This window comes from Lachnellula hyalina (assembly GCF_007821495.1).
Source record: "Lachnellula hyalina strain CBS 185.66 chromosome Unknown contig00020, whole genome shotgun sequence".
Classification (NCBI taxonomy): Eukaryota; Fungi; Ascomycota; class Leotiomycetes; order Helotiales; family Lachnaceae; genus Lachnellula; species Lachnellula hyalina.
Window position 1 is genome coordinate 204,237 of NW_022157134.1, and position 22,323 is coordinate 226,559.

General features: G+C 46.5%; 5 protein-coding genes across 5 annotated transcripts; 2 read left to right on the plus strand and 3 right to left on the minus strand.

The window, feature by feature from the left end:
- Positions 1 to 217: 217 nt before the first annotated feature.
- Positions 218 to 2,453, minus strand: atg7 (Ubiquitin-like modifier-activating enzyme; the record flags this gene model as incomplete). Its single annotated transcript, XM_031147888.1, has 4 exons — positions 218 to 703; positions 752 to 2,056; positions 2,104 to 2,212; positions 2,260 to 2,453. 4 exons carry the CDS (start codon positions 2,451 to 2,453, stop codon positions 218 to 220), a joined length of 2,094 nt encoding a protein of 697 aa, XP_031008015.1.
- A 395-nt stretch (positions 2,454 to 2,848) lies between these two features.
- LHYA1_G002915 (Deoxycytidylate deaminase) lies at positions 2,849 to 4,048 on the plus strand (the record flags this gene model as incomplete). The annotated part of the gene is made up of 2 exons (XM_031147889.1): positions 2,849 to 3,955; positions 4,004 to 4,048. Coding segments are annotated over 2 exons (1,152 nt in total), but the record flags the coding sequence as incomplete, so codon positions are not given.
- A 1,278-nt stretch (positions 4,049 to 5,326) lies between these two features.
- hisHF (Imidazole glycerol phosphate synthase) lies at positions 5,327 to 7,043 on the minus strand (the record flags this gene model as incomplete). The annotated part of the gene is made up of 2 exons (XM_031147890.1): positions 5,327 to 6,826; positions 6,921 to 7,043. The coding sequence occupies 2 exons, from the start codon at positions 7,041 to 7,043 to the stop codon at positions 5,327 to 5,329; spliced, it is 1,623 nt and encodes a 540-aa protein (XP_031008017.1).
- A 4,350-nt stretch (positions 7,044 to 11,393) lies between these two features.
- Positions 11,394 to 12,502, minus strand: adhA_1 (putative formaldehyde dehydrogenase; the record flags this gene model as incomplete). Its single annotated transcript, XM_031147891.1, has 3 exons — positions 11,394 to 11,679; positions 11,731 to 12,160; positions 12,211 to 12,502. 3 exons carry the CDS (start codon positions 12,500 to 12,502, stop codon positions 11,394 to 11,396), a joined length of 1,008 nt encoding a protein of 335 aa, XP_031008018.1.
- Positions 12,503 to 15,385: 2,883 nt separating this feature from the next.
- Positions 15,386 to 16,905, plus strand: LHYA1_G002918 (Endopolygalacturonase; the record flags this gene model as incomplete). The annotated part of the gene is made up of 4 exons (XM_031147892.1): positions 15,386 to 15,644; positions 15,773 to 16,432; positions 16,491 to 16,575; positions 16,650 to 16,905. The coding sequence occupies 4 exons, from the start codon at positions 15,386 to 15,388 to the stop codon at positions 16,903 to 16,905; spliced, it is 1,260 nt and encodes a 419-aa protein (XP_031008023.1).
- Between the last annotated feature and the right edge of the window lie 5,418 nt (positions 16,906 to 22,323).

A 22,323-nucleotide genomic window follows, 5' to 3' on the forward strand; every position in this document is an offset into this window, starting at 1 on the left:
GCCATATTTAGATATATCAATCACGTGCAATATACTCTATGTTGAATTTCTTTTCCGATGAGAACAGCAACTTTGGAGTTACCAGAGTAATTCTATCTCAGATTTGTGATGAAGATCTGTCCAAACCATGCATACCGCCCTCCTTGCCGATAACCCACGCGAACGCCAAAACCCAAGCCTCAAAATTCATGAATCGTCATTGTACAATCACTGGAAGTTAGAGAAGCTCTCCTTCTCCCTCATCTTCTCCAATGTCCGGCTCGCTATCCCAATCCATATTTGCGGCGGCAGCTTCGGCAGCCTGGTGCACCTCTGCCAGTCCACTGAGCTCGGTCACATAAGCTGGCTCTGTTAATGCGCGTTTGACAAACTCCCATCCATTGCGCTTGTACTCATTGACGATCTTGGGAGAACATGCCGAACAGCAATCATACGACTTTCCACTTATGATCTTGTTTTGAAAGGTTGATAAGAAACCGCGGATCTGATGTGGTACGATGCCGAGAGGGTGCTCAGGGGGGTCCCTCTCGTAGTTTATGGAATGCGTTTCTTTGTTCACGGATGCTACTGGTGCGGGTGCTTGTGCCCCAAGAGGGTGTTGAAGAAGTGATACTAGGACCTCGACTAGAAGATTTGATGCCATAGCTGCGACGCCGGGTCGCGTGACCGTACACTGCTGGTCGAGAGTTTGATCCTTGACAGACTACAACCTTATTAGCTTGGGTAACTGAAGTAAAAGGCCTGGACTTACATCTGCTGGAGCTACAACATCGTTGCAGAAATAACACCCCAAGGCTGCTTCTCCACCATCTTGTGCAGTGACGCCATGTCTCATGACCACATAGGTGTCAAATCCGAGAGCAGCATTCATAACGATTTTGCCTGCTGATTTCCCCATCACTGTTGGAAGCCAGCGACTTTCTCGTGTATCCATGAGCAGGAAAATGACATCATGGGCGTCAATAAGCGCCTGGAGCGTCTCAAAATCCAATCTAATGTTTGATTCGTCCTGGATTGGATGTCCAAGCATGGGAACTGACATGACATGCCCCGTACTATCGACATTGGGATAAATCTCCTGAAGAGCCTCGGCGGCTCTATATGCCTTCTTTGCCCCCCCTTCAAGGCAGTCCTTATGATCAAATAACGGCTGTCGGACCGGATTTGAAAAGGATACATTTCCATTGTCGACGAACGTAATTTTGCGCACTCCCCAGGCCATGAGAGATCGGGAAACGTAAGATCCAAGTGTTCCAGCTCCAAGAAGAAGACATTTGGTTTCTTTGATTTTATCCAGATTCAAATCCGGAGCTATTCGCCACTTCATAAGCTTCAAGTTCAAGTCCACGGCTTGATCAGCCAGCTGAGTGGGATCCATGTACTGCGTGAGACTCGTAACTCTTGCACTTAGTTTTCCAATGCTGTTCCGTTCCCACCCCGTGATTTTGGGTAAGTCATTGCTCGGATTTTCCTCTGGTTGGGTTTCTAGGAGAAAAATACGGCTTCTAGCTTCGTGTCTTCTGGAGTGGACATCTCGATAACTCAGAATCTGGACCTTGTTGAGCTTAAATCGTCGCCTGACTAAGACCAAGAGATTCCTCAACATCCACCCTGGATTGTCGGGGTACGTAGATGGATCGACAAAGCATACAAATCGATCCGCAGGTTCCGTTCGGTCAAAAAAACCGCTCTCAAATTGTCGGAGTGACCCAACAACCCATTTATAGCCCAGCAAGCTTTTTGGTGTCCCGGGAGTTGTTGGATGCTCGGAAAAAGAAGTCCTACGTATTCGCTTTGCTAAGAAGAAGCCGTGCTCCCTGTTGTCGGTCCCATATTTCCAGGTGCCGACCTCATCGACAAGCTCGGTAGTTTCTTTTCCCTCTAACTGCGGTGGTTGCTCCTTGACTAGCTTCCAAAGTGGCTCAGAATGAATTGCTGGGAAAGCAAACCAGTAGGTGAAGGTATATTTCTTTAGGTTTGCAAATGAGAGAATGGAAAAGGAGGATAAAAGCGAGGGGATGGAGTATATAGTTCCATCATTGATAGCATCCCATATCTAAAAATGTCAGCTGCAACACGCAAGAGACTGTAATTTATACAGACCTGTCTCGCAGCCGTTTCTAAGACTGCTGGCTTGTTGATGCTTTTAAAGTCCTCGATAGTGTTCAAGTTCCTGATCTTGCCCTCGGCACGTATATGATTGGGAGGGACACTACCACATCAGTAAGTGGTAGGCAGTGACTGAATGTACGTTCTTACTCGTCACTGTTGAGGGCATTCCCGAGCACCCTCATCCGACAGCTGTCCTCTGGTGCAGTTGAGCGGGGTTCGTACAAGCCAAGAACAGTGCGGGCGGAATCGTCGAGCTTATCATGATCTATCTTAGACTGTGATAAAGCTGTGTAAAAGGGCAGCTCTATCTCGGAACCAAAGGGAGCGAATTTCAAAGCCATGGTGAGAGTTGCGAGGTACCGGTATATTGAGGAGCAAGGGCGCAGGGAGGCAAAGCAACCTAAGCTTGAGACTACAAACGCTTGATATAATGTAAGAACAGCTCAGACGGAGGAATGCGTTGTGGGTGCCCACGATCAGGATACCAGGGATGCAAGAGAGTTGTAGGATATCATGTGTTTATGGCTCGTGGACACAGTGAGTGTGAGTTGGATGTTTTATAGAGCTAGGTCGTCCTAAATGGTAGAGGCAGTCATGTCATGGGACTGAAAGCATGTCCAATAACCCAACCCCCACGTGCCCCGCCCCGCCCCACCATATGACCTCGGGAAAGCTGCGGCAGTGCGCGACTTCGGAACGCGACTCGATTTGTCGACGCGTTTATTTCTTTTGCAGCTACTTGTTACGTATCCAGCTTATCCTACTCTACGATTTTAGAATATTCAGAGACCAGACCATGTTGATCGGACTCTGCGGAGGCATTTGCGCCGGCAAGCGTACAGTCGCCCAGTACCTAGGAGAACATCACGGCTTTACACATCTCTACCTACGAGAAAACACCCGTAATGGAGATTTGAATGGCACGCTGGAGGTCAAGCAAGAGGAGGAACAAAAGCAATCAACGAAACAGATAGTCCCCAAAGCCAATGGCATAATCGAAGGGGCTCCACATCCCCAAACCGAACACGTCTTCGATACCACTGAAGACCTTCTCGACTTTGTCACGAAACGTTGGCGCGAACGCTGGGTTACAACAGACATACACACCGAATCCATCCTTGACAAACTCCTCCGCCGCCCATTCTTCATCCTCGTCAGCGTTGATGCACCAGTCAGTGTACGGTGGCAACGTTGCCAACAAAAACTACACCAGACCGATCCCCAAGAAGAAAGCCTGAGTCTCGAAGATTTCCTCCTCAAATCAGACGAACATCTCTACAATCCACATACTGGCCTCCTACCTCTGATATCTCGAGCCACTATACGATTATTGAATACGTCGAGTAATCTGGCACACCTCTATGCTACACTTGGGAAGCTAGATTTAACGAACGAGGACAGGTTGAGGCCGAGCTGGGATCAATACTTCATGCAATTGGCATCTTTGGCTGCCCAGCGGAGTAATTGCATGAAGCGGCGCGTGGGATGTGTTCTTGTGCGAGAGAAACGCGTGATAAGCACGGGATATAACGGTACACCTCGAGGACTGAAGAACTGCGGAGAAGGAGGCTGTCCCAGATGCAACGATGGACTGAGTTCCGGATTTGGCTTGGGGACATGTTTATGTCTACACGCTGAAGAAAATGCGTTGCTGGAGGCAGGTCGGGAGAGGATTCGAGACGGTGCAATTCTGTATTGCGATACTTGCCCGTGCTTGACTTGCAGTATCAAGATCGCTCAAGTGGGAATCAGTGAGGTGGTTTATAGCCAGGGTTATAGTATGGATGGGGAGACCGCAGATGTTTTCAAGCAAGCTGGTGTGTGTCTGCGGCAGTTTATTCCAGTTTGTTCCCAACACCTCTTTTCTACGATGCTTACTGACACTCCATAGCCTGCGAATGGTTTGATTCATCTGGAAAAGCCTGCTCTGTATTAAATGTAATTCAACGAAGATACCCAAACCTGCTACTTAGAATAGGACTAAACTGGCCCTGGTTGTCAGTTCTCGCGTTATAATTCGGGGGATCCTTGATCGGTCACATTCTCTGGTTGATTTCTGAACGAAGCTACTAGGTGCACCAAGTGGACGATTGGCAACGTCTAGGATGTCTGATCTGTTCTCTGGGATGTGAGTCAATCTCTATCTCCTATCCAAATGCAAGTAATATTCCGCATTCGGGCTTCTCGTTCCCCACATGTATTCATTCCTGTTCTGACCTTCCGTCGGCTGCCACTGCACGTCGTCGCTCCTGCGCTGCTAGCTTGAATGGGTCATTCAAGCCGTGAATTGGGTTTGAATCCAACGTTTGACGGCTTGAAAATGAAGGCATATTAGCAGTAATTCTCCAATGCATGACGAAGGGCTATACTTTATTCTCCCAGCAGTGATTAAAAGACATTATATTTCCAATGCCACTTTCTCCTAGTCGCCAGCCTTGTCGTATGTCGATGGGTTCTTAGAACAGCAGTGATGATTTGCCTGGCGCTAAGAGGTCAATAAACCAGATTAGATATCTCGGGTACTGGAGTATTGAAAGGGTATTGATGGGAAACTCCTTGACGAGGTTAAATTCTGGGGACAGGTTGGCAGGCAGTGGCAACGGTTTAGATAGACCAAGTCTTGCCGTGCTGCCTACCTAGGTAAGGCGAGGTAGCTAAGGCTACATAAAACCCAGCGCAAGGCTATGCAAAGGCTGATTAATCTTGTCCTAATATAAAAGCAAAGCTAAGTTGAGGCAAGGCAGGGAAGTCTTGGGCTATTCAAAGCGTTGTCTAGGATGAATGCATGTGATTAGGCTGTAATAAGGACTCCTCGCCAAGTCGCCATGCACGGGAGCCTTGCACTCACCCCGCGCCAGGCTGACTTCGAATTCATCGGCGAAAGGAGAGCAGGGCCAATTTTGCGGTTGTGGAGTGTGAGGTAGGGCTGGGGATGGTGGTAGAAGGAGACGAGGACTGCAATTCCGAAGTCGACGACTCAATGGCACCGTGGACTTTAAGTAGGACTTTGTTGATAACAAAAGCATAACTGGCGATCGTAATTAACACAAGATTTTTAGATTATCCAAAAATTATCACGGCGTCTTAAAACACTTACTGTATATAGAAATTAGGTCTTACAAGCAAGCCGTATAGTCTATAGATTTGATCCACATTACGGTACATGATACACGATCTTGCTCCTAAATACTTGCAAGTCTTAATGTATTCAAGCCTATAATGAGCTTTCGAACTGCCTGACCATTAATCCTTTCTCGCCAAGGAAGTCCTTAACGTCCTTGACAGTATATTCACCCCTGTGAAACATACCAGCGCCAAGTGCAGCATCCGTTCTCGTTTTCGAGAAGACTTCTTCGAAATGACCCGGGTTTCCTGCTCCACTTGAAGCTATCACCGGTATGCTGACGGCATTCTTGACTTGGTCGATCAATTCAAGATCAAACCCACTGTTAGTTCCATCCTTGTCTATGCAGTTCAACAGAATCTCGCCACAGCCCATCGCCTGAACTGCGGTCGCCAATTCCACCACGTCCATATCTCTAGTTTCTCGTCCTCCTTTGACTGTGCACGCATACCAACAAGATTGCTCGCCATTCGGTCCTGGATACTTCGTTTGGATTGTGTTGTGTTTCGTTTCCGTCGGCTTAGATATGTAGACCCTCTTTGGGTCTACGCTGACTACCACGGCTTGGTTCCCATACGCGCCTGATATTTGCTCAATTGCAGTATTCCCAAAGAGTTGCTTCCCTTGTCGGTAGTATTCTTCTGCGGCCGTGACTGCATCTGACCCAATTGATACCTTATCCGCTCCACTTTTGAAATACATCTTTGCAATTTCGAGCGCGGAAACCTTTGTGCCATCCGTATCTGTAGTATCTCGAATTCCTCCGCCTATAGTTAAGGGAACGAAAACGGTTTCTGATGTTCGCCTTAATATCTCCAACATTGGTAAGTCGGCCAATGGACAGTCCCGAAAACTCGTAATGTTGAGGAATGTGATCTCGTCTGCTCCTTGTTCGTAGTATTTCCTCGCCATCTCAACGGGCTTCCCGAGATTCCGGACATCGCCTCCATCTGCCTTTTCCCGGACGTCATATTGGTCGCCTTTCGTAACAACAAGATCGCCTTGGTCATTTGTTCGTACGTCTAGGCACGCAATGACTCTCCTCGTCAGACCTTCTTTTACTGCCAGTTGACCGTGGTCCGCGCTCTCTTTTGTGCCATCTAAGAATGCCTTTAAGACTCTCAGCCCGGCAACACCACTCTTCTCGGGATGAAATTGAGTCGCTAATATGTTTCCCCGGGCTACCGCGCCCACAAATTCCTCGTCGCCGTATCTTGCAGTGGCTACAGACCAGCCCTGGCTCTCCAGTTCTCCTTCGCGGTACGGAACCTTGTATGAGTGGACATAGTAGTATTTCGAGCTGGGCCTTAAGCCGTACACCCTTTTGCCTGCAGTGTTTGCGCTATTCCAGCCAATATGGGGGACTGATTTCGAGGTGTCGTCGAATTGATCGAGCGTGCCTTTTATGATGCCAAGTCCAGGGACAGACGGGTCCTCAGAGGATCCTTCGAACAGTACTTGTAGACCAACGCATATTGCCATGAATGGCTTACCGGATTCGATGTGCTTTCGTATGGCTGGGAGATAACCTGCGGAGGAGAATTGCGACATGCAGTGGCCGAAGTGACCAACACCAGGCAGTATGAGACTCTAGCAGAAAGTCAGCGATTTCAATGGCTTCGACAGGGCATGAGGGAATGGTCATTGACCAAGAGATGATGTTCTTGTATCAACTCCCGCTTACATCTGCTTTCTCGATATCCTCTGGGGATTTTATCCACTGAACTGTGTACCCAACCTTCTCAATAGCATTCACTAAGCTGCGCACGTTCCCTGCAACATAGTCTAGCAAGTATACCTTCGGCATTCTGACCAAAATAAGTGAAGATATACAAGTCCCAGATGTGATGTGTGAATCATAGGTTTCGGAAGGTCAATGAGGGTGAAGGTGAGGGTGAGGGTAAATTAACAATGAGTCAAAAATGAAGCTCCGCAGTACGGAGGTAAAACATGCTACCCCGCGCTAAGCCTATTATGGTAAAGTACCCCGCCCCCTTTTTCTGCTCGCCAAGAGTATCTCAACTCTCTTTCCCTTCAAAGCACTGTCGTTCGATTCGTTAACTTCATGACTACGGATATCGGCCAGCACTCAAATCTACAACTTGAACAAATCAGAATTGAATATACTCCGTAGCTGCTACAAAATCAGCTGATTCCTTTCGATCCTAGCGACCCTGTTGCTTCAGGTCAAGACGACTTTCAATTACGCATTATTTGAGAGCTTTTGAAGACCGGATATGGTTGGAAACATACCCGATATGACTAAAGCAGACTTGTTCGGTGTGAAATCGTCTTACTCGACCATAGCCGTTCAATGCATGTTGCAAGCTATCTCCTTGCAAGATTGTGCCAGGACAAAGTACAGATCATAGCACTTGGAATCTGCACTAGCTCCAGGCACAAGATATGATCATGAGCATCTATCTGATCACTATGGGAAGTGTGCTCTCAATTTACGTGTACTGTATGGGGAATGAAGCGGGGTCAAATTGCCCCTCCATAGCTTTTGTTCATATCAAAGAAGCTGCTGCCCATTCTTTATCGCAAGAGACCTATCTTCTCCTTGGTAAAACTAGTATTCCATTGGGACTGGGAGATTTCAATACTTCAAATGAGCCTACCGCAAATATCCTAAGAAGGGCATCAGGTAGCTGAAGGCTGGGGGTTCGCGAGCCGCGCTGAAAATATAAGCGGGTTGCGCTTACGTTACTGTAAGCCACAAGGATGTGAACTCTACTGCAATGTTCCTCCTCTTAGGCAGCACCAGCTATTTATAGATGTATTAATAGACCTCTACAAATTCAGAGACCCGTACAAAGGAGTTAGGAAAAGGAACTTCCGAATCACTTACGTTCCGAAGTTCCGAGGAGCCTTGCAAGTTGCAACGTTGCGGCCAGAGCGAGAATAGAACGACCCGGCCGCGCTGAATATAGAAGGAGGGAAAGTGTAGTCGAACGGTAAGGGGGGATGTGGGCGAACTGATTACCCTTTTCAATATATTGTATTTCTCATTTACTTCCATCAAAAACTTACATTATTTCAACTCTAGCTAGTAAGTTTTAAAATTGACCAACATACTGCAGAAACATTTAAGGCCTCAGTCTACTTTTAGAAGGTTACTACTCCACTGCAAAATCTTCTCATATCTACACTCATTACTCCCTTGATCTAGTTATCGCTCTCAGGATACCTAGGCAGGATTTGGCTTATGTAAATGGTTTGAACAAATGTTGCGATTTTACACCACGGCTACCATGAAGGATTCCTTCCAAAATAGGAAGGAAGGCTGAGAAGGATTTCCAATATATCTTAAAATGCCTCCGTGTAACCGGATACTCCAGCATTAGTCAAGCAGTATATAAATATTATGATACCCAATAATCTCCACCCTACTTGCTACCCTTCAGCTCTTTTATATTTAAACGCCGCCGGGTCCCATTCCGTGTCCCTCCCCTCAAACCATAAAATGCATTCCAAACTTCTTCCCCTCGCCGTCCTCTTTCTAGGAGCATCTACACAAGCACAAAGCTATGGTTTTTGGTTCCAGCCTGCCGCTACAATCACAACCGTAGTTTCCCCACATCCTCCCCATTCTCCCTCCCCCGAGCACAAACTCATTCTAACACAAAACCACAGCTCAACGTGACAATGGTGATACCCTCCGTCCCTGCCTCATCAGGAATCCACTACATATGGCCCGGTCTGCAACCAGACTCCGACCTTATTGTATTCCAGGACGTGGGGGGCGATGAGGATGGAAGCGGGTCGTGGACTTTTGCTGAGTGGGAGGTTGACCTCAAGTATGTCTTCCCTTTGCCGTCCTTCCTTCACACACCAAGAAGATTGTTAATCACAATGTTGGTTTCTCAAACGTAGTGGGACTACACGCCACAAAACAGATGATATCGATGGTAGGTTCTAGTCAAATAAAACTTTTGGGAAATGGTATTAATGTGTGTCCTGCAGTATACCCCGGCGACTCGATCGCTATTTCCTTCGATTTGAATACCGCAACTGGAACTTGGCTCGATGAATGGGCTATTACACCGGGTAGTACTGGCCAGAGCGCTGGCGAGGTGGTTTCGATTACCGATGTGATTGTGCCCGAGTCTCGAGCTGGTGAGTTCCCCCTTTTCAACCTAACTTTGACTTCCAGACTAATGGCATTGTGAATATATAGCTGTGTATGGGAACTTGACACAAGTGAGTTGTGCTAGACGCTGTAGCAAATATATGACTACAAGGCTAACATCTTGAAAGGCACTCTTTGTTATTGAGGTATATGATGGAAAGTGGGATTTTGGTCGCCTAGTCTTTAATGACATTACTATTGTAGCGGAGACCACGGAAACTGATTGGTGCAACTCGTAAGTCTTCCTTCTTCAAATCAAGTATGGAATGAGACAGACTAACACGAGAATAGATCTTTCCAAGACAATACGTTCACGTACTCAATGTCAACGCCTGTTGCCAGCGTGGAGGGCGGAACATCTAGTAAATGTACCATCGAGAATTTGACATTTGTAAGCCCTTAGCTACTATAGCATTTTAGGGCATTCCCCAAAAAAGTACTGTCTATAAATAACCCCCGAGGCTCTTTATTGTGCTTCTCTATGCTAGTGATAAAAAGTGGTACTTACTCTCATTGACTTTTGATGTCCCACGCTACCTGGCACAGTATAGTTGCTTCTTTTTATGGAGACGGCCGTAAAACACCTTATGAGCCAATCAAGATTATATCCTCAATAAATATGGTGCTTGCATGATTCATACATGGTAAATGGAGATTGCTAGAATAATATATCATTAACCCAGGTCCCGCTTCTCAAGAAACTTAAGATATGGCTATACTTTCCAAGTGAATAATCATCTTTAATTATAAAATCTGTCTATTCACACGGGCTGGTGAACAGCGCGATCCAGTAACAATAAGCAATTTACGACTCAGCCAAAAAATATCCTGCAAAACTGTGAATATAAAAATTCAAGAACGACAATATTTAAACCAGCCCAACTTGACGAATAAACAACTTTAACAATTTTCACACCTACCCGCCTTGTTTACGCCAAACCTTCGAATCTGGCCACAATCTCTGCAGAAAATCTCTTCATCAAAATGTCAGCCAGCGAATTCAGCTCGACGCCTTCCCAGCTCCAGCATCAGAGCCCATCAGCATCACACTCCAGAAATGATCCCCAAACACCAAACTCAACATCTCGAAAAGGCATCCTCAAGTCCTCTCCTGCAAGTGTTTCCGAATGGGTGGACCTGAAGTCAAACATCGAAAGACAATTAGTCATGCTGGAATGCCTCACATTCCCTGGTCTGGCACTGCTTTCATACAGAAGTACGCCACGTATGGACAAACTCTACACACCAGAGACTATGGAAGCAGCTGAGATCGCAAAATCCGAGTCGGACATCATGTCTGCGCTCGACGTCTTTGCAGAACCGGGCGAACTAGGACCACAAATGCAGTCTCAAACCGAATCTACCAGACCTACACTAAAGCCACGCAAAAGCATCTCTTGGAACGAAGAAACTCTCGACAACGAGAAACCCCCCCGAGAGTATAAGCCTAAGACCCCGAGGCATTTCCAATCGCACAGCACTCCGGCCCTAGTCACTTTGCCGCTCAAGTGGGACAATCTATCACCAACCATGCAAGGTTTTATCCGGAAGATAGCACGTCCGGAAGCTGGGGATCCTTAGAACCCTTACTTCCCTCTCCGGGAGTGTCTTATCTGTACAACGACTGCGCCGCAACATTTTAAGTACTTCAAGGAGAGGTATCAGTCTCGGACTCCGAAGCACTTAGATGAGGATGATGATACTGAGGATGAGACATCTGAGCAGGAGCAGATTTGGACGGAGTAGTTGGGTTATTAATGTGAGGGTGGTTGGTGGTTGGTGAGATGATTGTGGATGGTCTGGCTGAGAAGAGGTGCACTAGAAAAGATGAAGTGCAAGTTACACTTTAGACGCTTGTGGATCTCATTGGGTCGGGTTTGGATGGTGTCCCTTGTGTTTCGCACGCCATGATTTGCAGGGTGTGTAACATGGAGAAGTTTAGAATGGAGCTTAGGCTCGCGAGGATAGTAATATATGCTATTATAGAGAGCAACTTCCCAGGATGTCTGCGGACACACAACAAGACTAATTTGGTACCACCAAGACTCCGCGATATCTCATCTTACCATCTCGGAGCTTCTGCATAGCTTCAGTGACACCAGCTTGCGTCATTGGGAACTTTTCGATCTGAGGCTTGACGCCGTGTTTCGCAGCAAAAGCAAGCATGACTTGGACGCTGGCATTTGGTGCCAAACCCGACCCAATAACACTGATACTGCCCCCAATCAAAGAGAGCGGCGTAAACGGCAGAACCTCCATGCTTATAGTCAAAGGGAACACCTTCGACCCGGCTGCTAAGACTGGTAGAAATCTATGGGAAGAGTCAGCTGGTGGAAGTCATACAAGTAAAGCGTATACTCACAGTGACAAGTCTGGGTTGACGTTGGTGGTGATCAAGAGAGCATCCACCTTGGCAATGCTGCCGAGGGTTGTTACACCGCTGGTAACGTGGAATTCAGATGCGCCGAAAGCTAGAGCTTCCTGCTTCTTGGATTCCGTACTCGAGAATACGACCACCTCCATGCCCATTTTGGACGCGAATTGGATGGCCAGATGCCCTAGCCCACCAATACCTATGACGCCGACACGATCACCCGCACGTAAGCCTTGATCGTAGAGGGGACTCCACACGGTAGCGCCTGCGCACATCAGCGGACCAGCATCCTCAGATGCAATTGCGTCTGGGATCTTGAAAAGCGTCGATACGTCCCAGGCGACGGCAGTCCCAAAACAACCTTGATCCAGATCTGCACTACCGAGGCATGTGCTGTTTTTACACTGATTCTGGCGACCTGTGATGAGTTGAGCAAGGGCTTTTCAGCAAGTAAGGGTTAATTATTACCTGTTGTACATTGTTTGCAATAGCCACAAAACTTGTGGAACCAGCCCATCCCTACTCGGTCGCCTACACGAAATTCGGAGATATCATGGACGGAGGACCCCACTTCGGTGATGATACCAATACCTTCGTGTCCGAGGCCTTGCTCGGCATGCCGGAAGTGCTCGTCGCTACCGCACACACCGCAATGTGATATCTTGACGATAACCTCAGTTGACTTTGGGTCACGATAGCCTTTGCCCTCAATGATTTCTCCGCTTTTCGATCCTTTGAAGACGTTGAATTCGATACCCATGGCTACGGATGCAGTAGAAGATAATCGAGAAGATGTCAAAATAGGATGAGCGATTCGAAGTAATGATGCTTATTTGTTGACTTAGAAATTGTTCAGCTGTTGCTTTTTATATATTTATCGGAAGGAATCCTCATCTTTATACTTCGAAGTAAGAATCATATCTCTTAACATTCCGCACTATCCGCAGATTACAAATAAATGGAAACTATTATTCAACCCGCGAATGTCCCCCCTTAATAAGCCTCAATAAGGTTAAACCATGTAAAATCTCCACAAAACATAGGAACCTAGATAACGAAAAAGCTAGAAGCCTTGACAGGTCCCATAAAACAGCCTTACTATTTGTGGTGAGAATACTCGTAAGGTTCTACAAATCCCCTAGTAAAGTAATATGATTCGCTAAGTCCCCTTATTTTACAGCGGTACGAAGGATCATTGTTTACTAACATGTTCATTGCTCTGATCTCTGCGCATGCCTTGTACTTAAAAGCCGAATATATCGTATATAGTTTGAAAGACATGAAGACGGTTCGACGGATGCTTTCGGCGAAGATCCAGGTCTCCCAAATTCGTGGTGCGTTTCGTAGCTCGGTGTCCACTCGCTGAAGCAACGTGAGCGCATATGATCTGACCAAGAACTCTTGTCGTTCCGCTAATACTCGCTGCTCGAGCCTGCCATAGAAGAGCCTGATGATTTGATATAATACGATCGCTTGCAGTCTCGCCAGGTTTTCTATCAAGGAACACGTCGATCCTGGGACGAGCAGCTCTGATGTTTCAGTATCTAGAGCTTGAAAGAGCAATGCTTGGTTGCGTTCACTTAGGGAGAAGAGCCCAGTGCATATACCGAAGGCGGCTCGTAACGGTCGAGGGCACGAATTTTGGTACATAGTCTTGTGAATGAATTCCGTCTCTGCTTGTTCAGCAAACGCTAGTGGATAGTTTCGAATCTGGTCAAAGATCCATGCCATACTCGCAACATAGCCTGCTACTGGCGGCAGTTCGCCCAGATGACCTAGGATTCTTGGTATACTCCGCTGTCGTATCTGGTTTGATTGTAGGGCCGAGCTGTGGTCGAATTGATAAGGCGAGTTGTACACATCATGTTTTCCTTTGACTTCGACAGGGTGTGAGGACCAGTCAGATGAGGCCGCACCACCCATCGCCGACGAAACGATAGTAGCATTATCTACGCTAATGATATCGTCTCTCATTGGCAAATGCGCTGGCCCTGGATATAGGTAATGGCATTCTTTTACGGTTCTTTGACATCTTTCGCAGGCTGGGTACGCTAGATCGCATTTCTGTCGGGCTCTAAAGCAGTGATCGCACGACTTTCGACGAAGTGACATTTTTTTTGGAAGTTATTAGTATTACGAATTTCGAAGAAAATGGAGCTTTGGTTTTGGGTAGGTAGGTAGATTTAGAGTATTCTATGCTGACATATTCTGCTGACAAACAGTCCGCGTAAGCTACAAATTACCTTATTAGTCTTAGTAAGCCAGTAATGGCAAGTTGCACTTCTTATATAATAGGTAAACCTGCCACACCGCCTTTAGTTAAAAGGGGCAAAATGAAAATGTTCACTTAAATTTGCGCAAACCGGCATATAGACTTCCGATCTCTGGTGTTCTGAACGTTCTAGCCGGAAAGTCCTAGCATAGAAGCAAGAAAGAACAAAAAAACATACAACAGCAGGTATTCGCTGGTGGTCACCCACCCAACTACTAATCTGCCGATCTGAGGCTTGTGTATGGCAGAGCGGACGGGATGCCCAATTCTCCTCAGTCTATGGTCGTATGTGACAAGTAGATGTTTAAATGAATACATAGCTTATAATACGATCCAGAAAGCCTACGTAGTCATGTGACTGGTGTCTGAGGCAACAACTAGGCGAAGAGGTGTCACCACTTCACGTCAACACTATACATTTAGACTACTATGCAACCATACCATAAACTAGACTCAACTCATACTGGCTACTACGAAGTGATCACGCGTGTGATACCAACAGTTTCTATCCTTCGCTTAGTGCATCCAATAGTACCCCTTCCGGGTGCTTGGTAAACTCCTACCACGGAAAATTATCCTTTTCCTTCCTTATTCCGGAGATTTCAGTATCCGCAAGTAATCTTTCCCGTGGAATTTAGTAGGATTGTCTGACATCCCATAAGATATGCTGAGATTGGTACTATTAAGGCTCGCGCCGAGTGGTGCAATATTTAGTATCCGCATTTGCGTGCATACGCCTGGCCACCAGCCATACGATATGCCTTTATTGTTCGTGTGAAACTGTGACAGAGGTGTCGCTGTAACCTGTCAAGTGGTGATTATTTTTGGAGAAATTTTCCCGCAAAAATTCGAAGCTGTGTACATATTTTCAGCGACGATAAATAAGAGTAGTACTCAAAGCACCGGGCTTTCTGGCAGTCTCTCAACTTCCTATATTGTACAAGAAATTTCTTGATGGCTCTGCAAATTCAAATTTCATGAGTTCTGAAAAATTTCCGCCATGATTTCTAAGGTTAGATCAAATAGCCATCTAGTATGGGAGAAAAACACGCTCGGAGAGTCGTACGGAATGATCTCTGATGCTTCCACTCATTTGATTCAACGGTGCTTGAAGATGCTATTAATGGAGCGCCAAGACGCCAAATAATATCTCCTAAAGCCATGCTACCCACACAAGAGCAGGCACGGAACTTTGGATAATGAAGTCACATTGAAGTCACATTCCGTGAATGCGATGTATGTGCTACCCCGCATTACTATCTTCTTGCAAGTAGTTTAGGGCCGGCTTGTGGGATAAGAACCAAGATCTTGGCCTAATCTTGGCTTCTAGAAGCTGGCAATTCTCACAGACCGAATCTTCCATCAGACGCCATGTTGCAGACTACAGTTCAAGTCTTAATAGCGCTGCTACTAGCTACCACATGTGTGGCCCATCCTGCTCCAATACCTACCATAGCGCCCGCTCCACACGAAGTTGAAGAGGCCTTCAAAGAGCGTGAAATTGAGAAGCGTGCTGCGACCTGTACCTTCTCGGGATCACTTGGCTACTCATCAGCCAGCGTGTCGAAGGCATCATGCTCAACCATTATTCTCGACGCCTTAACAGTGCCGGCGGGCAAGACGCTGGACCGTAAGCAGAGATTATCTTTTCTCTCCCTCCGCCCTTGTGCTGGGAAGCGAATTCCGATATGTTCCAAACAAGTTTCAACCGGCTCGGTTGTTCGTTTTTAGATATGATATGGCACTAATTTGCTATAGTGACGGATCTACCAGACAGCACCGTCGTAATTTTCGAAGGCGAGACATCATTTGCGTACAGCGAGTGGGAAGGCCCGCTCTTCGCTGTCAGCGGCACTGATATCACAGTTGCTGGCGAGGCCAGCGGCGGTTCAATCCTCAATGGCAACGGTGCTTCCTATTGGGACGGGGGTGGTGGCAGTAGCGGTGTTACCAAACCTAAATTCTTCCAGGCTCACGACTTGACCGACTCGCTCATCGAAACACTTACAATTCTCAACCCCCCAGTGCAAGTCTTTAGCATCAATGGTGCTAGCAACCTTGAGCTAGCTTACATTACTATTGACGCCTCGGCTGGAGATTCATTGGGCAAGAACACGGATGGTTTTGATATTGGCTCCTCGGATACTGTTACTATTGGCAAGTTATTTCCAACCAATCATAATTATATTTTTGTGCACCAATTGAAGCCAATACTAACTAAACCCTCCGTACCAGAAAACGCTACTGTCTACAACCAAGACGACTGTGTTGCAATAAACTCCGGTACCAACATCATCTTTAAGAACGGCTACTGCTCAGGTGGCCATGGTCTTTCTATCGGTTCGGTTGGTGGCCGCACCGACAACACTGTCGACGGTGTGTCCTTTCTTACATCGACAGTTACCAAGTCCGTAAATGGTAAGCTTTGAACCTTTCTCTTCTTCGATCTCTTCCACGTCTGACGCACACCACACAGGCATTCGCATCAAAGCCATCGAAGATGACACTGGGACCATCACTGACGTGGAATATGACGATATCACCCTATCTTCTATCTCTAAGTAAGCCTCTATCTACTATATTCTATCTCGCACAACCTTCTCGATGTTTTTTTCAGCTGACACTGCATCTACAGATATGGTATCCTCATTGAGCAAAACTATGACTCGGGAGATCTAGATGGAGGTACTGCCTCTAGTGGCGTCCCCATCACCGATCTGACCATCAAGAATATTGTCGGTACCGGAGCGGTCTCTAGCAGCGGCTACGATGTGGTCATCACGTGCGGTAGCTCTGGTTGCTCTGACTGGACCTGGTCAAGCGTCGCTGTTACCGGTGGGAAGAAGTATGGTTCCTGCACTAACGTGCCCAGTGTTGCAGCTTGCTCTTGACAATGCTTTTATTGGGTACTACTTCCTAGGCAGTGGTCCATTGCAGAGGAAATTTATTGTTAGCGAAAGAGTTCGCCATGGTTTTAGTAAAGCCCCTCAATCAGCGGCAAACGCTGGTTCCTGTCTTTTACTACGTCTTTTTGAGTAAACTCTAGGGTCTTCAAGCTATCTTGTCCATCTTGAATTTAAACCTTAACCTACAATTTGTTCCATTGTAATTAACACGATATACATGTGCTGAACGTGATTGAAGTGGTTGGACTGGCAAAAGCGAACTGACACGCCTTGTCCAGCCCTCCAAATAAAAAGTCACTATCCGCGCAAATTGCTCTCTGTTCTTCCATCGGACAGAACCCATCCACCTATGAAAGCCTCTAGTCGTTTCTCCGACCCACTCTCTATCCTCTCTCGCTTGTATTTTCTCCTTGGTTACATCCTACGGATTAGTTCAAGCTGGATATATACCCAGCATCATCAGCCTGTCCCCCACATCCTCTTTCTCTACACCAAGATATTTCGCAGGTCGAGATAATGGACAAAGTCATCCTCTATAAACACATCGACAAATGATCTCGTAGATCATGCATATACTCAAACGTCGTATCCATAGTCTCATTATCCTCTTCCTACCGTGCTTAACTTCCGGATTTAAGTTATTGAAGAACCTTCAAACCTTCGAGGCTTTTTCCTTGTCTCAAGTACGGGAGGCGAGACATTTCCTTAAAAGCTTGTAGTTTCTTTTTCCAACTAAGAGGACGAGACATCTCTTCTGTTTTCTGCTATTTCTTGTTCTTCACGATAAAGTAGATTAATGCAACTCTAAATGTACTCTTTGGCTGTCTTAGGAATTGACAAGGTTGGAACATCTCCGACTCTGGGTCAAGTAAGTTGGCACTTGGTTCCATTAACATTGATATTTTCTTGTTCTGCTGCTCCAGCAACATCAATTATATTTGATAATCATGTAAAGCGTAGTTGCTAGAGGGGAGTGGAACAAGCACTGGTTCAGGGAAAGAGATATTTCTGGTAGAAGACTTTGAAGCAATCCTAGTTTACTAAAACAACAAGGTCCCTCCGAGCAGTCTCGTACACACTACCGACACTTCTATCGTCTGAGATCGTGATCCTTTTACTTGGCTTAGTGGTGGAGTCGGTAGATGGTGACGGAAGATTGCCTTTCGCAGCAATTCCATTCGAAGCGCTGAGAGGGGATCGCCTCGAGGTTTTGTTGGAACCGTTGTCTTGGTTTGGATCTTGACTATTGTCTGGATCGTCGACTTGGCTAGCGCCTTCCTCTTCCTCGTTGCTGTATTCACCTTGGCTAGGTCCTTCCTGCTCGTCGCTGTATTGAGGGCCTTCTTGGCTTCTTGTCGGCTGCTCCTGCGTTTGTTCGTGTTCAGAATATATCTCGCGGCGAAAGTCGTCTTCTTTTGCTGCGCATCCGTTGATACGAATGCTTGGAGTACTAGAATATGGCTTGCTGAAACAATTAGGCGGTTCGGGATCGGGTTCTCCTAGTGATTCGTCACATTGAAAGGCCTGATGCGATCGATACCACGTCTCCTTTTCCAGTTCAGATCCTTCACCCAAGATTCCAGTGTTCAAGATGGAAGGAATTCGTCCATCCCCGGATGATGGTAGTGACAATCGTTTTGGCTTATTGAAAGGTTCCGAATAATGTGGATCTGTCTGGACCCTCTGCAGCATCTTAGAAAGTTTTCTATCTAGCTCATCAGAACTTATTCGATCTTTAGGTTCTGTCGTTAACAAACGTCCCAGAACGAGGCCTAGAAAATCGAGAAGAAATTTCGAGCACTGCGGCTGTCCGCGGAGATGCTCAATCCATTCTCGGACACCCTTGCGAATTATTGCTCTGGGCGGTGGTTTTTGTATGATGGTGTAGAAAGAGTCGTCATAGATTCCATCTGCGGTTTCCTCTGTTCGCAAATCACCGAAAGCATCTAAACCTTGTGCACCGTCCAAAAGCCAGGTGATGAATTCGAGAAACACACAGCCAAGGCTCCAGATATCAAACGCGCGGGAAACTAAACCTCCGAGCTCCACCTCTGGAGGTACATATGTTCTGGTTCCTCCGATGGTTTGGGGACCCACGTTAGACCTTGACTCGATCCTGTGGAATCTGGAGAGCCCCAAATCGGAAAGCACAAGGACGCCGCCAGAGATCCCTTCCTTATCAAACCACAATATGTTTTCCGGCTTTATATCCCCATGACGACCAAATCTTCTCTCACGAATATTCAAATCGATTGAAGGCAGGGAGGAACTCGAGATATTATTCCATTCAGAAGTTCTCGGTCCAGAAATATGGATTTGACTCAAGCCTGACGCTATACCGCGCATCTGGCTCAATGCCCATGACGCAGTCATCTTTGGATTATCGACCAGTGGAAATGAGTTCCAAAACTCCCGGAGATTAGACTTCGCATACGGAAAAATTAGATGATACCGTTCTCGAAGCTTATAAGTCGCGAGAAGTTGTACAAGGTGGGTATGTTGTCTATCAGAGAATGCATACAACATCTCTACCTCCCTTTCGAACTGTATGGGATTATTAGAACTAAGTCTTTTAACGGCAAAGCTCGGCTGTTCGCCATTGATCGGCTGCAAAAGTCGTTGATGTGCAGGGTGTATCCGAACTCTCCAAACCTCACTATACCCTCCTTGCCGAGCGTTGTCCTCCTCGCTTTCGACGAACGGCATAATGACGTGCTCATCCATTTCATAGTGTTTATGAAGCTTATCAAACATGGGTGCCGAGAAGGACCATTGTATGTAATAGAACTCGATGATGTCGTGTCGTGGCCAACCTGCGAACACTTTCGATAGTGTTCCCCGGATTTCTCCTTTTAAGAAGTCTAGTGCTGGATTGAAAGGCAGATTCGAGTCTGTTATTTGCTCGTCTGCAAAATGTTGAATCAAATTTTCCTTTCCTAAATATACCAGGATGGCAAAAATCCTGCGTGACGTGCGAGCAATGCAGGAAGGAACCGATGGATTCTTGATGACATACGAGGGTAAGGCCTGAAGCAACTCCCTTTCAATGGCCTCTTCTGTTATCAGAGCATCTAGGCAACTTTCAGGAAAGAAGAACCTATGTCCTGGTTGAGGAATCAGAGCATTAAGTATTTCTTGCTCGAGAGGAACCGCGGCTCTAGGTCGGACTCAGTCAATGGAACGGCATGTTCAGAAATGTATACTTACAATGTAGCGCTCGACGCAACTGATGAGCTCTGACGGTCTTTAGTAGTCCAAAGCGACAGAGGATCCATCTTCTGTGTTCGTATCAGAGGGGAACTTTTCTATACGCTGTTAGCTTGTTTTGATAATCCCATAACGTATCTATCTTACATACGTTGTTCTTCATGAAAGCAATATTAGAAACTTCCGGGGAACTTTCTTTGGGCAACGGATCATCTGTCACGTTTTGCAAATTCGTACTTGTCTGAGAATCCTGGCGACGATGAGCAATTTTTGTTATCACGCCTTCAATTGTACTTGGTCCCTTTTTGGTTCGTCTAAAGTAATCCCTCATAACGGTTTTGAACGACAAGCGTTTAAAAGCTAAATCCTTTGAACCAGCAAAGAAATGTGTGTCATTTGTATTGGGCAGGTCTAAGTGTTGCCCGGTAGATTCGCGTGCTGGTTCGACCATTTCATTGACAGTATGCTCCGATTGGGCAATTGATTTTGGCCAACCCGCGTTCGAGTTCAATCCAGAGACATGCTCGAATCGAAGACGAGAGGCTGTGTTGTGCGCGCTGAATTGCCCTGAACCCTTTGAATTGTATCCATAATCGCTTGGGCCATCTTGAAAAGATGGCGTCGTTATTGTGGCCTGAAGAATTGTGGTAATTGCCTTGATTGTCATTGCCATCGCCATAGTTGACATCTTTATCACCATCGTCATGATCGCTGTCTTCGTCGTTGCTGCTGCCATCCTGGTAATCGTTATCATCATCATCTTCTTCGTCTTCGAAGGCCTGAGGAAGTGGTTGATTCCATTGTGTCATGTCTTGCCCGCCTTCAAAATGACTAGCAATGTGATCAAAGCGATTTTGATGGGTAGTAAAGTTCTTCGTTTCTCTACAAAAGCCGCAATACGAAGGAATATCGCAGTTGACTCGAAAATGGGCCTGTTCAACATAGTCCGCAGTGTCAATGCTCGGATGTGACTTGTCGCAGTGCTGCCGGAATTTATCTTTCCGAAAGTAGACTCTCTCCTTTACCGGCTTGTTATGACATAACGTGGTTCCTCCATGGACAGCCAATAAATGGCTCGTGGGTGGATTTACCAGGCTACAATATGAGCACGTAAGAACCATATTGATGGTTGTCACTGCATCCAAACCACACAACCAAGCTTCCTGGGGATAATTGTTGGTAGTTTCGTGCCTTTGCCATTCCCCTTTTCGCTTGAACGGTTTACCGCAGCTGAAGGTACACTGGTAGCTATTGACTGGATGACGGCTGAGTAGATGGACGTGTTTTGTAGGTGTGCACAGTACCCGACTCTTCGCCCAGAGAATAGCACCATCAAGATTCGAGGATCGAAAGCTGTTCTCGGTTGTGTTTACAGCGGAACGATCGTTCGAAGACAGAGCTGTCGTAACAGTTGGATTTTCGGGTACTTGTGACTTTATCATTTGGACTAGCAGCCTGTTAACTTCCACGACTGGCAAGCGAGTTAAATGAGCCAGTGCGTTGATATCACTAGGACCAGGAAGCTCTTCGCCTGCGTAGCCTTTTAGCCAGCCTCTGATTAAGTCGATGGCTCTGGTCTTATCTTCACCAGATATCTCCCCTGCAGTATGTTTCAGGTCCGGTCCCGCTTCTTGATATTCGACACCGCGTATCATAGGCCAGTCAATTTCCTCTTGAGGTCGTGGTCGTTTTCTTGGAGATAAATGAAACTGGTGAGGGGTGTACTCGGGAGCGGGCTCTATTGGAAAGTTTTTATTGATTCCTCGAGTCTGATCGATGCCAGGATACACTAGGTTTCGTGGGTTCTGCTGATGCGAATTGACGGCGGGAAATTCGAATTGCAAATTAGGTTCAAGTATTCCGGAGCGGGCCTGATGCTTTATTAGTAACTGTCTCGAGCCTGAAATCGACGGACAAGTATCTCACGCTTGTTTCTCGTTGATCATAATCATTTGTATCAAAATCCGTGGAATTGTTGTAGAAGGCGGTGGGGCCGCTGTGGTACGATCGGGTGGCCTCATAAGCAGCACATCTTACAACGCATCCTCATTTCCACCCCAATATGCAATTTTCCTGACAATTGGCAAGTCGACGAACTCGAAAGCTACTGGTCATTGTGCTGATCTTGAGTCTCCGAAATGAAGCTTTCGTATTATATAGTACCACGTATTTAGAGACCGCCGCGCAGAATCAACG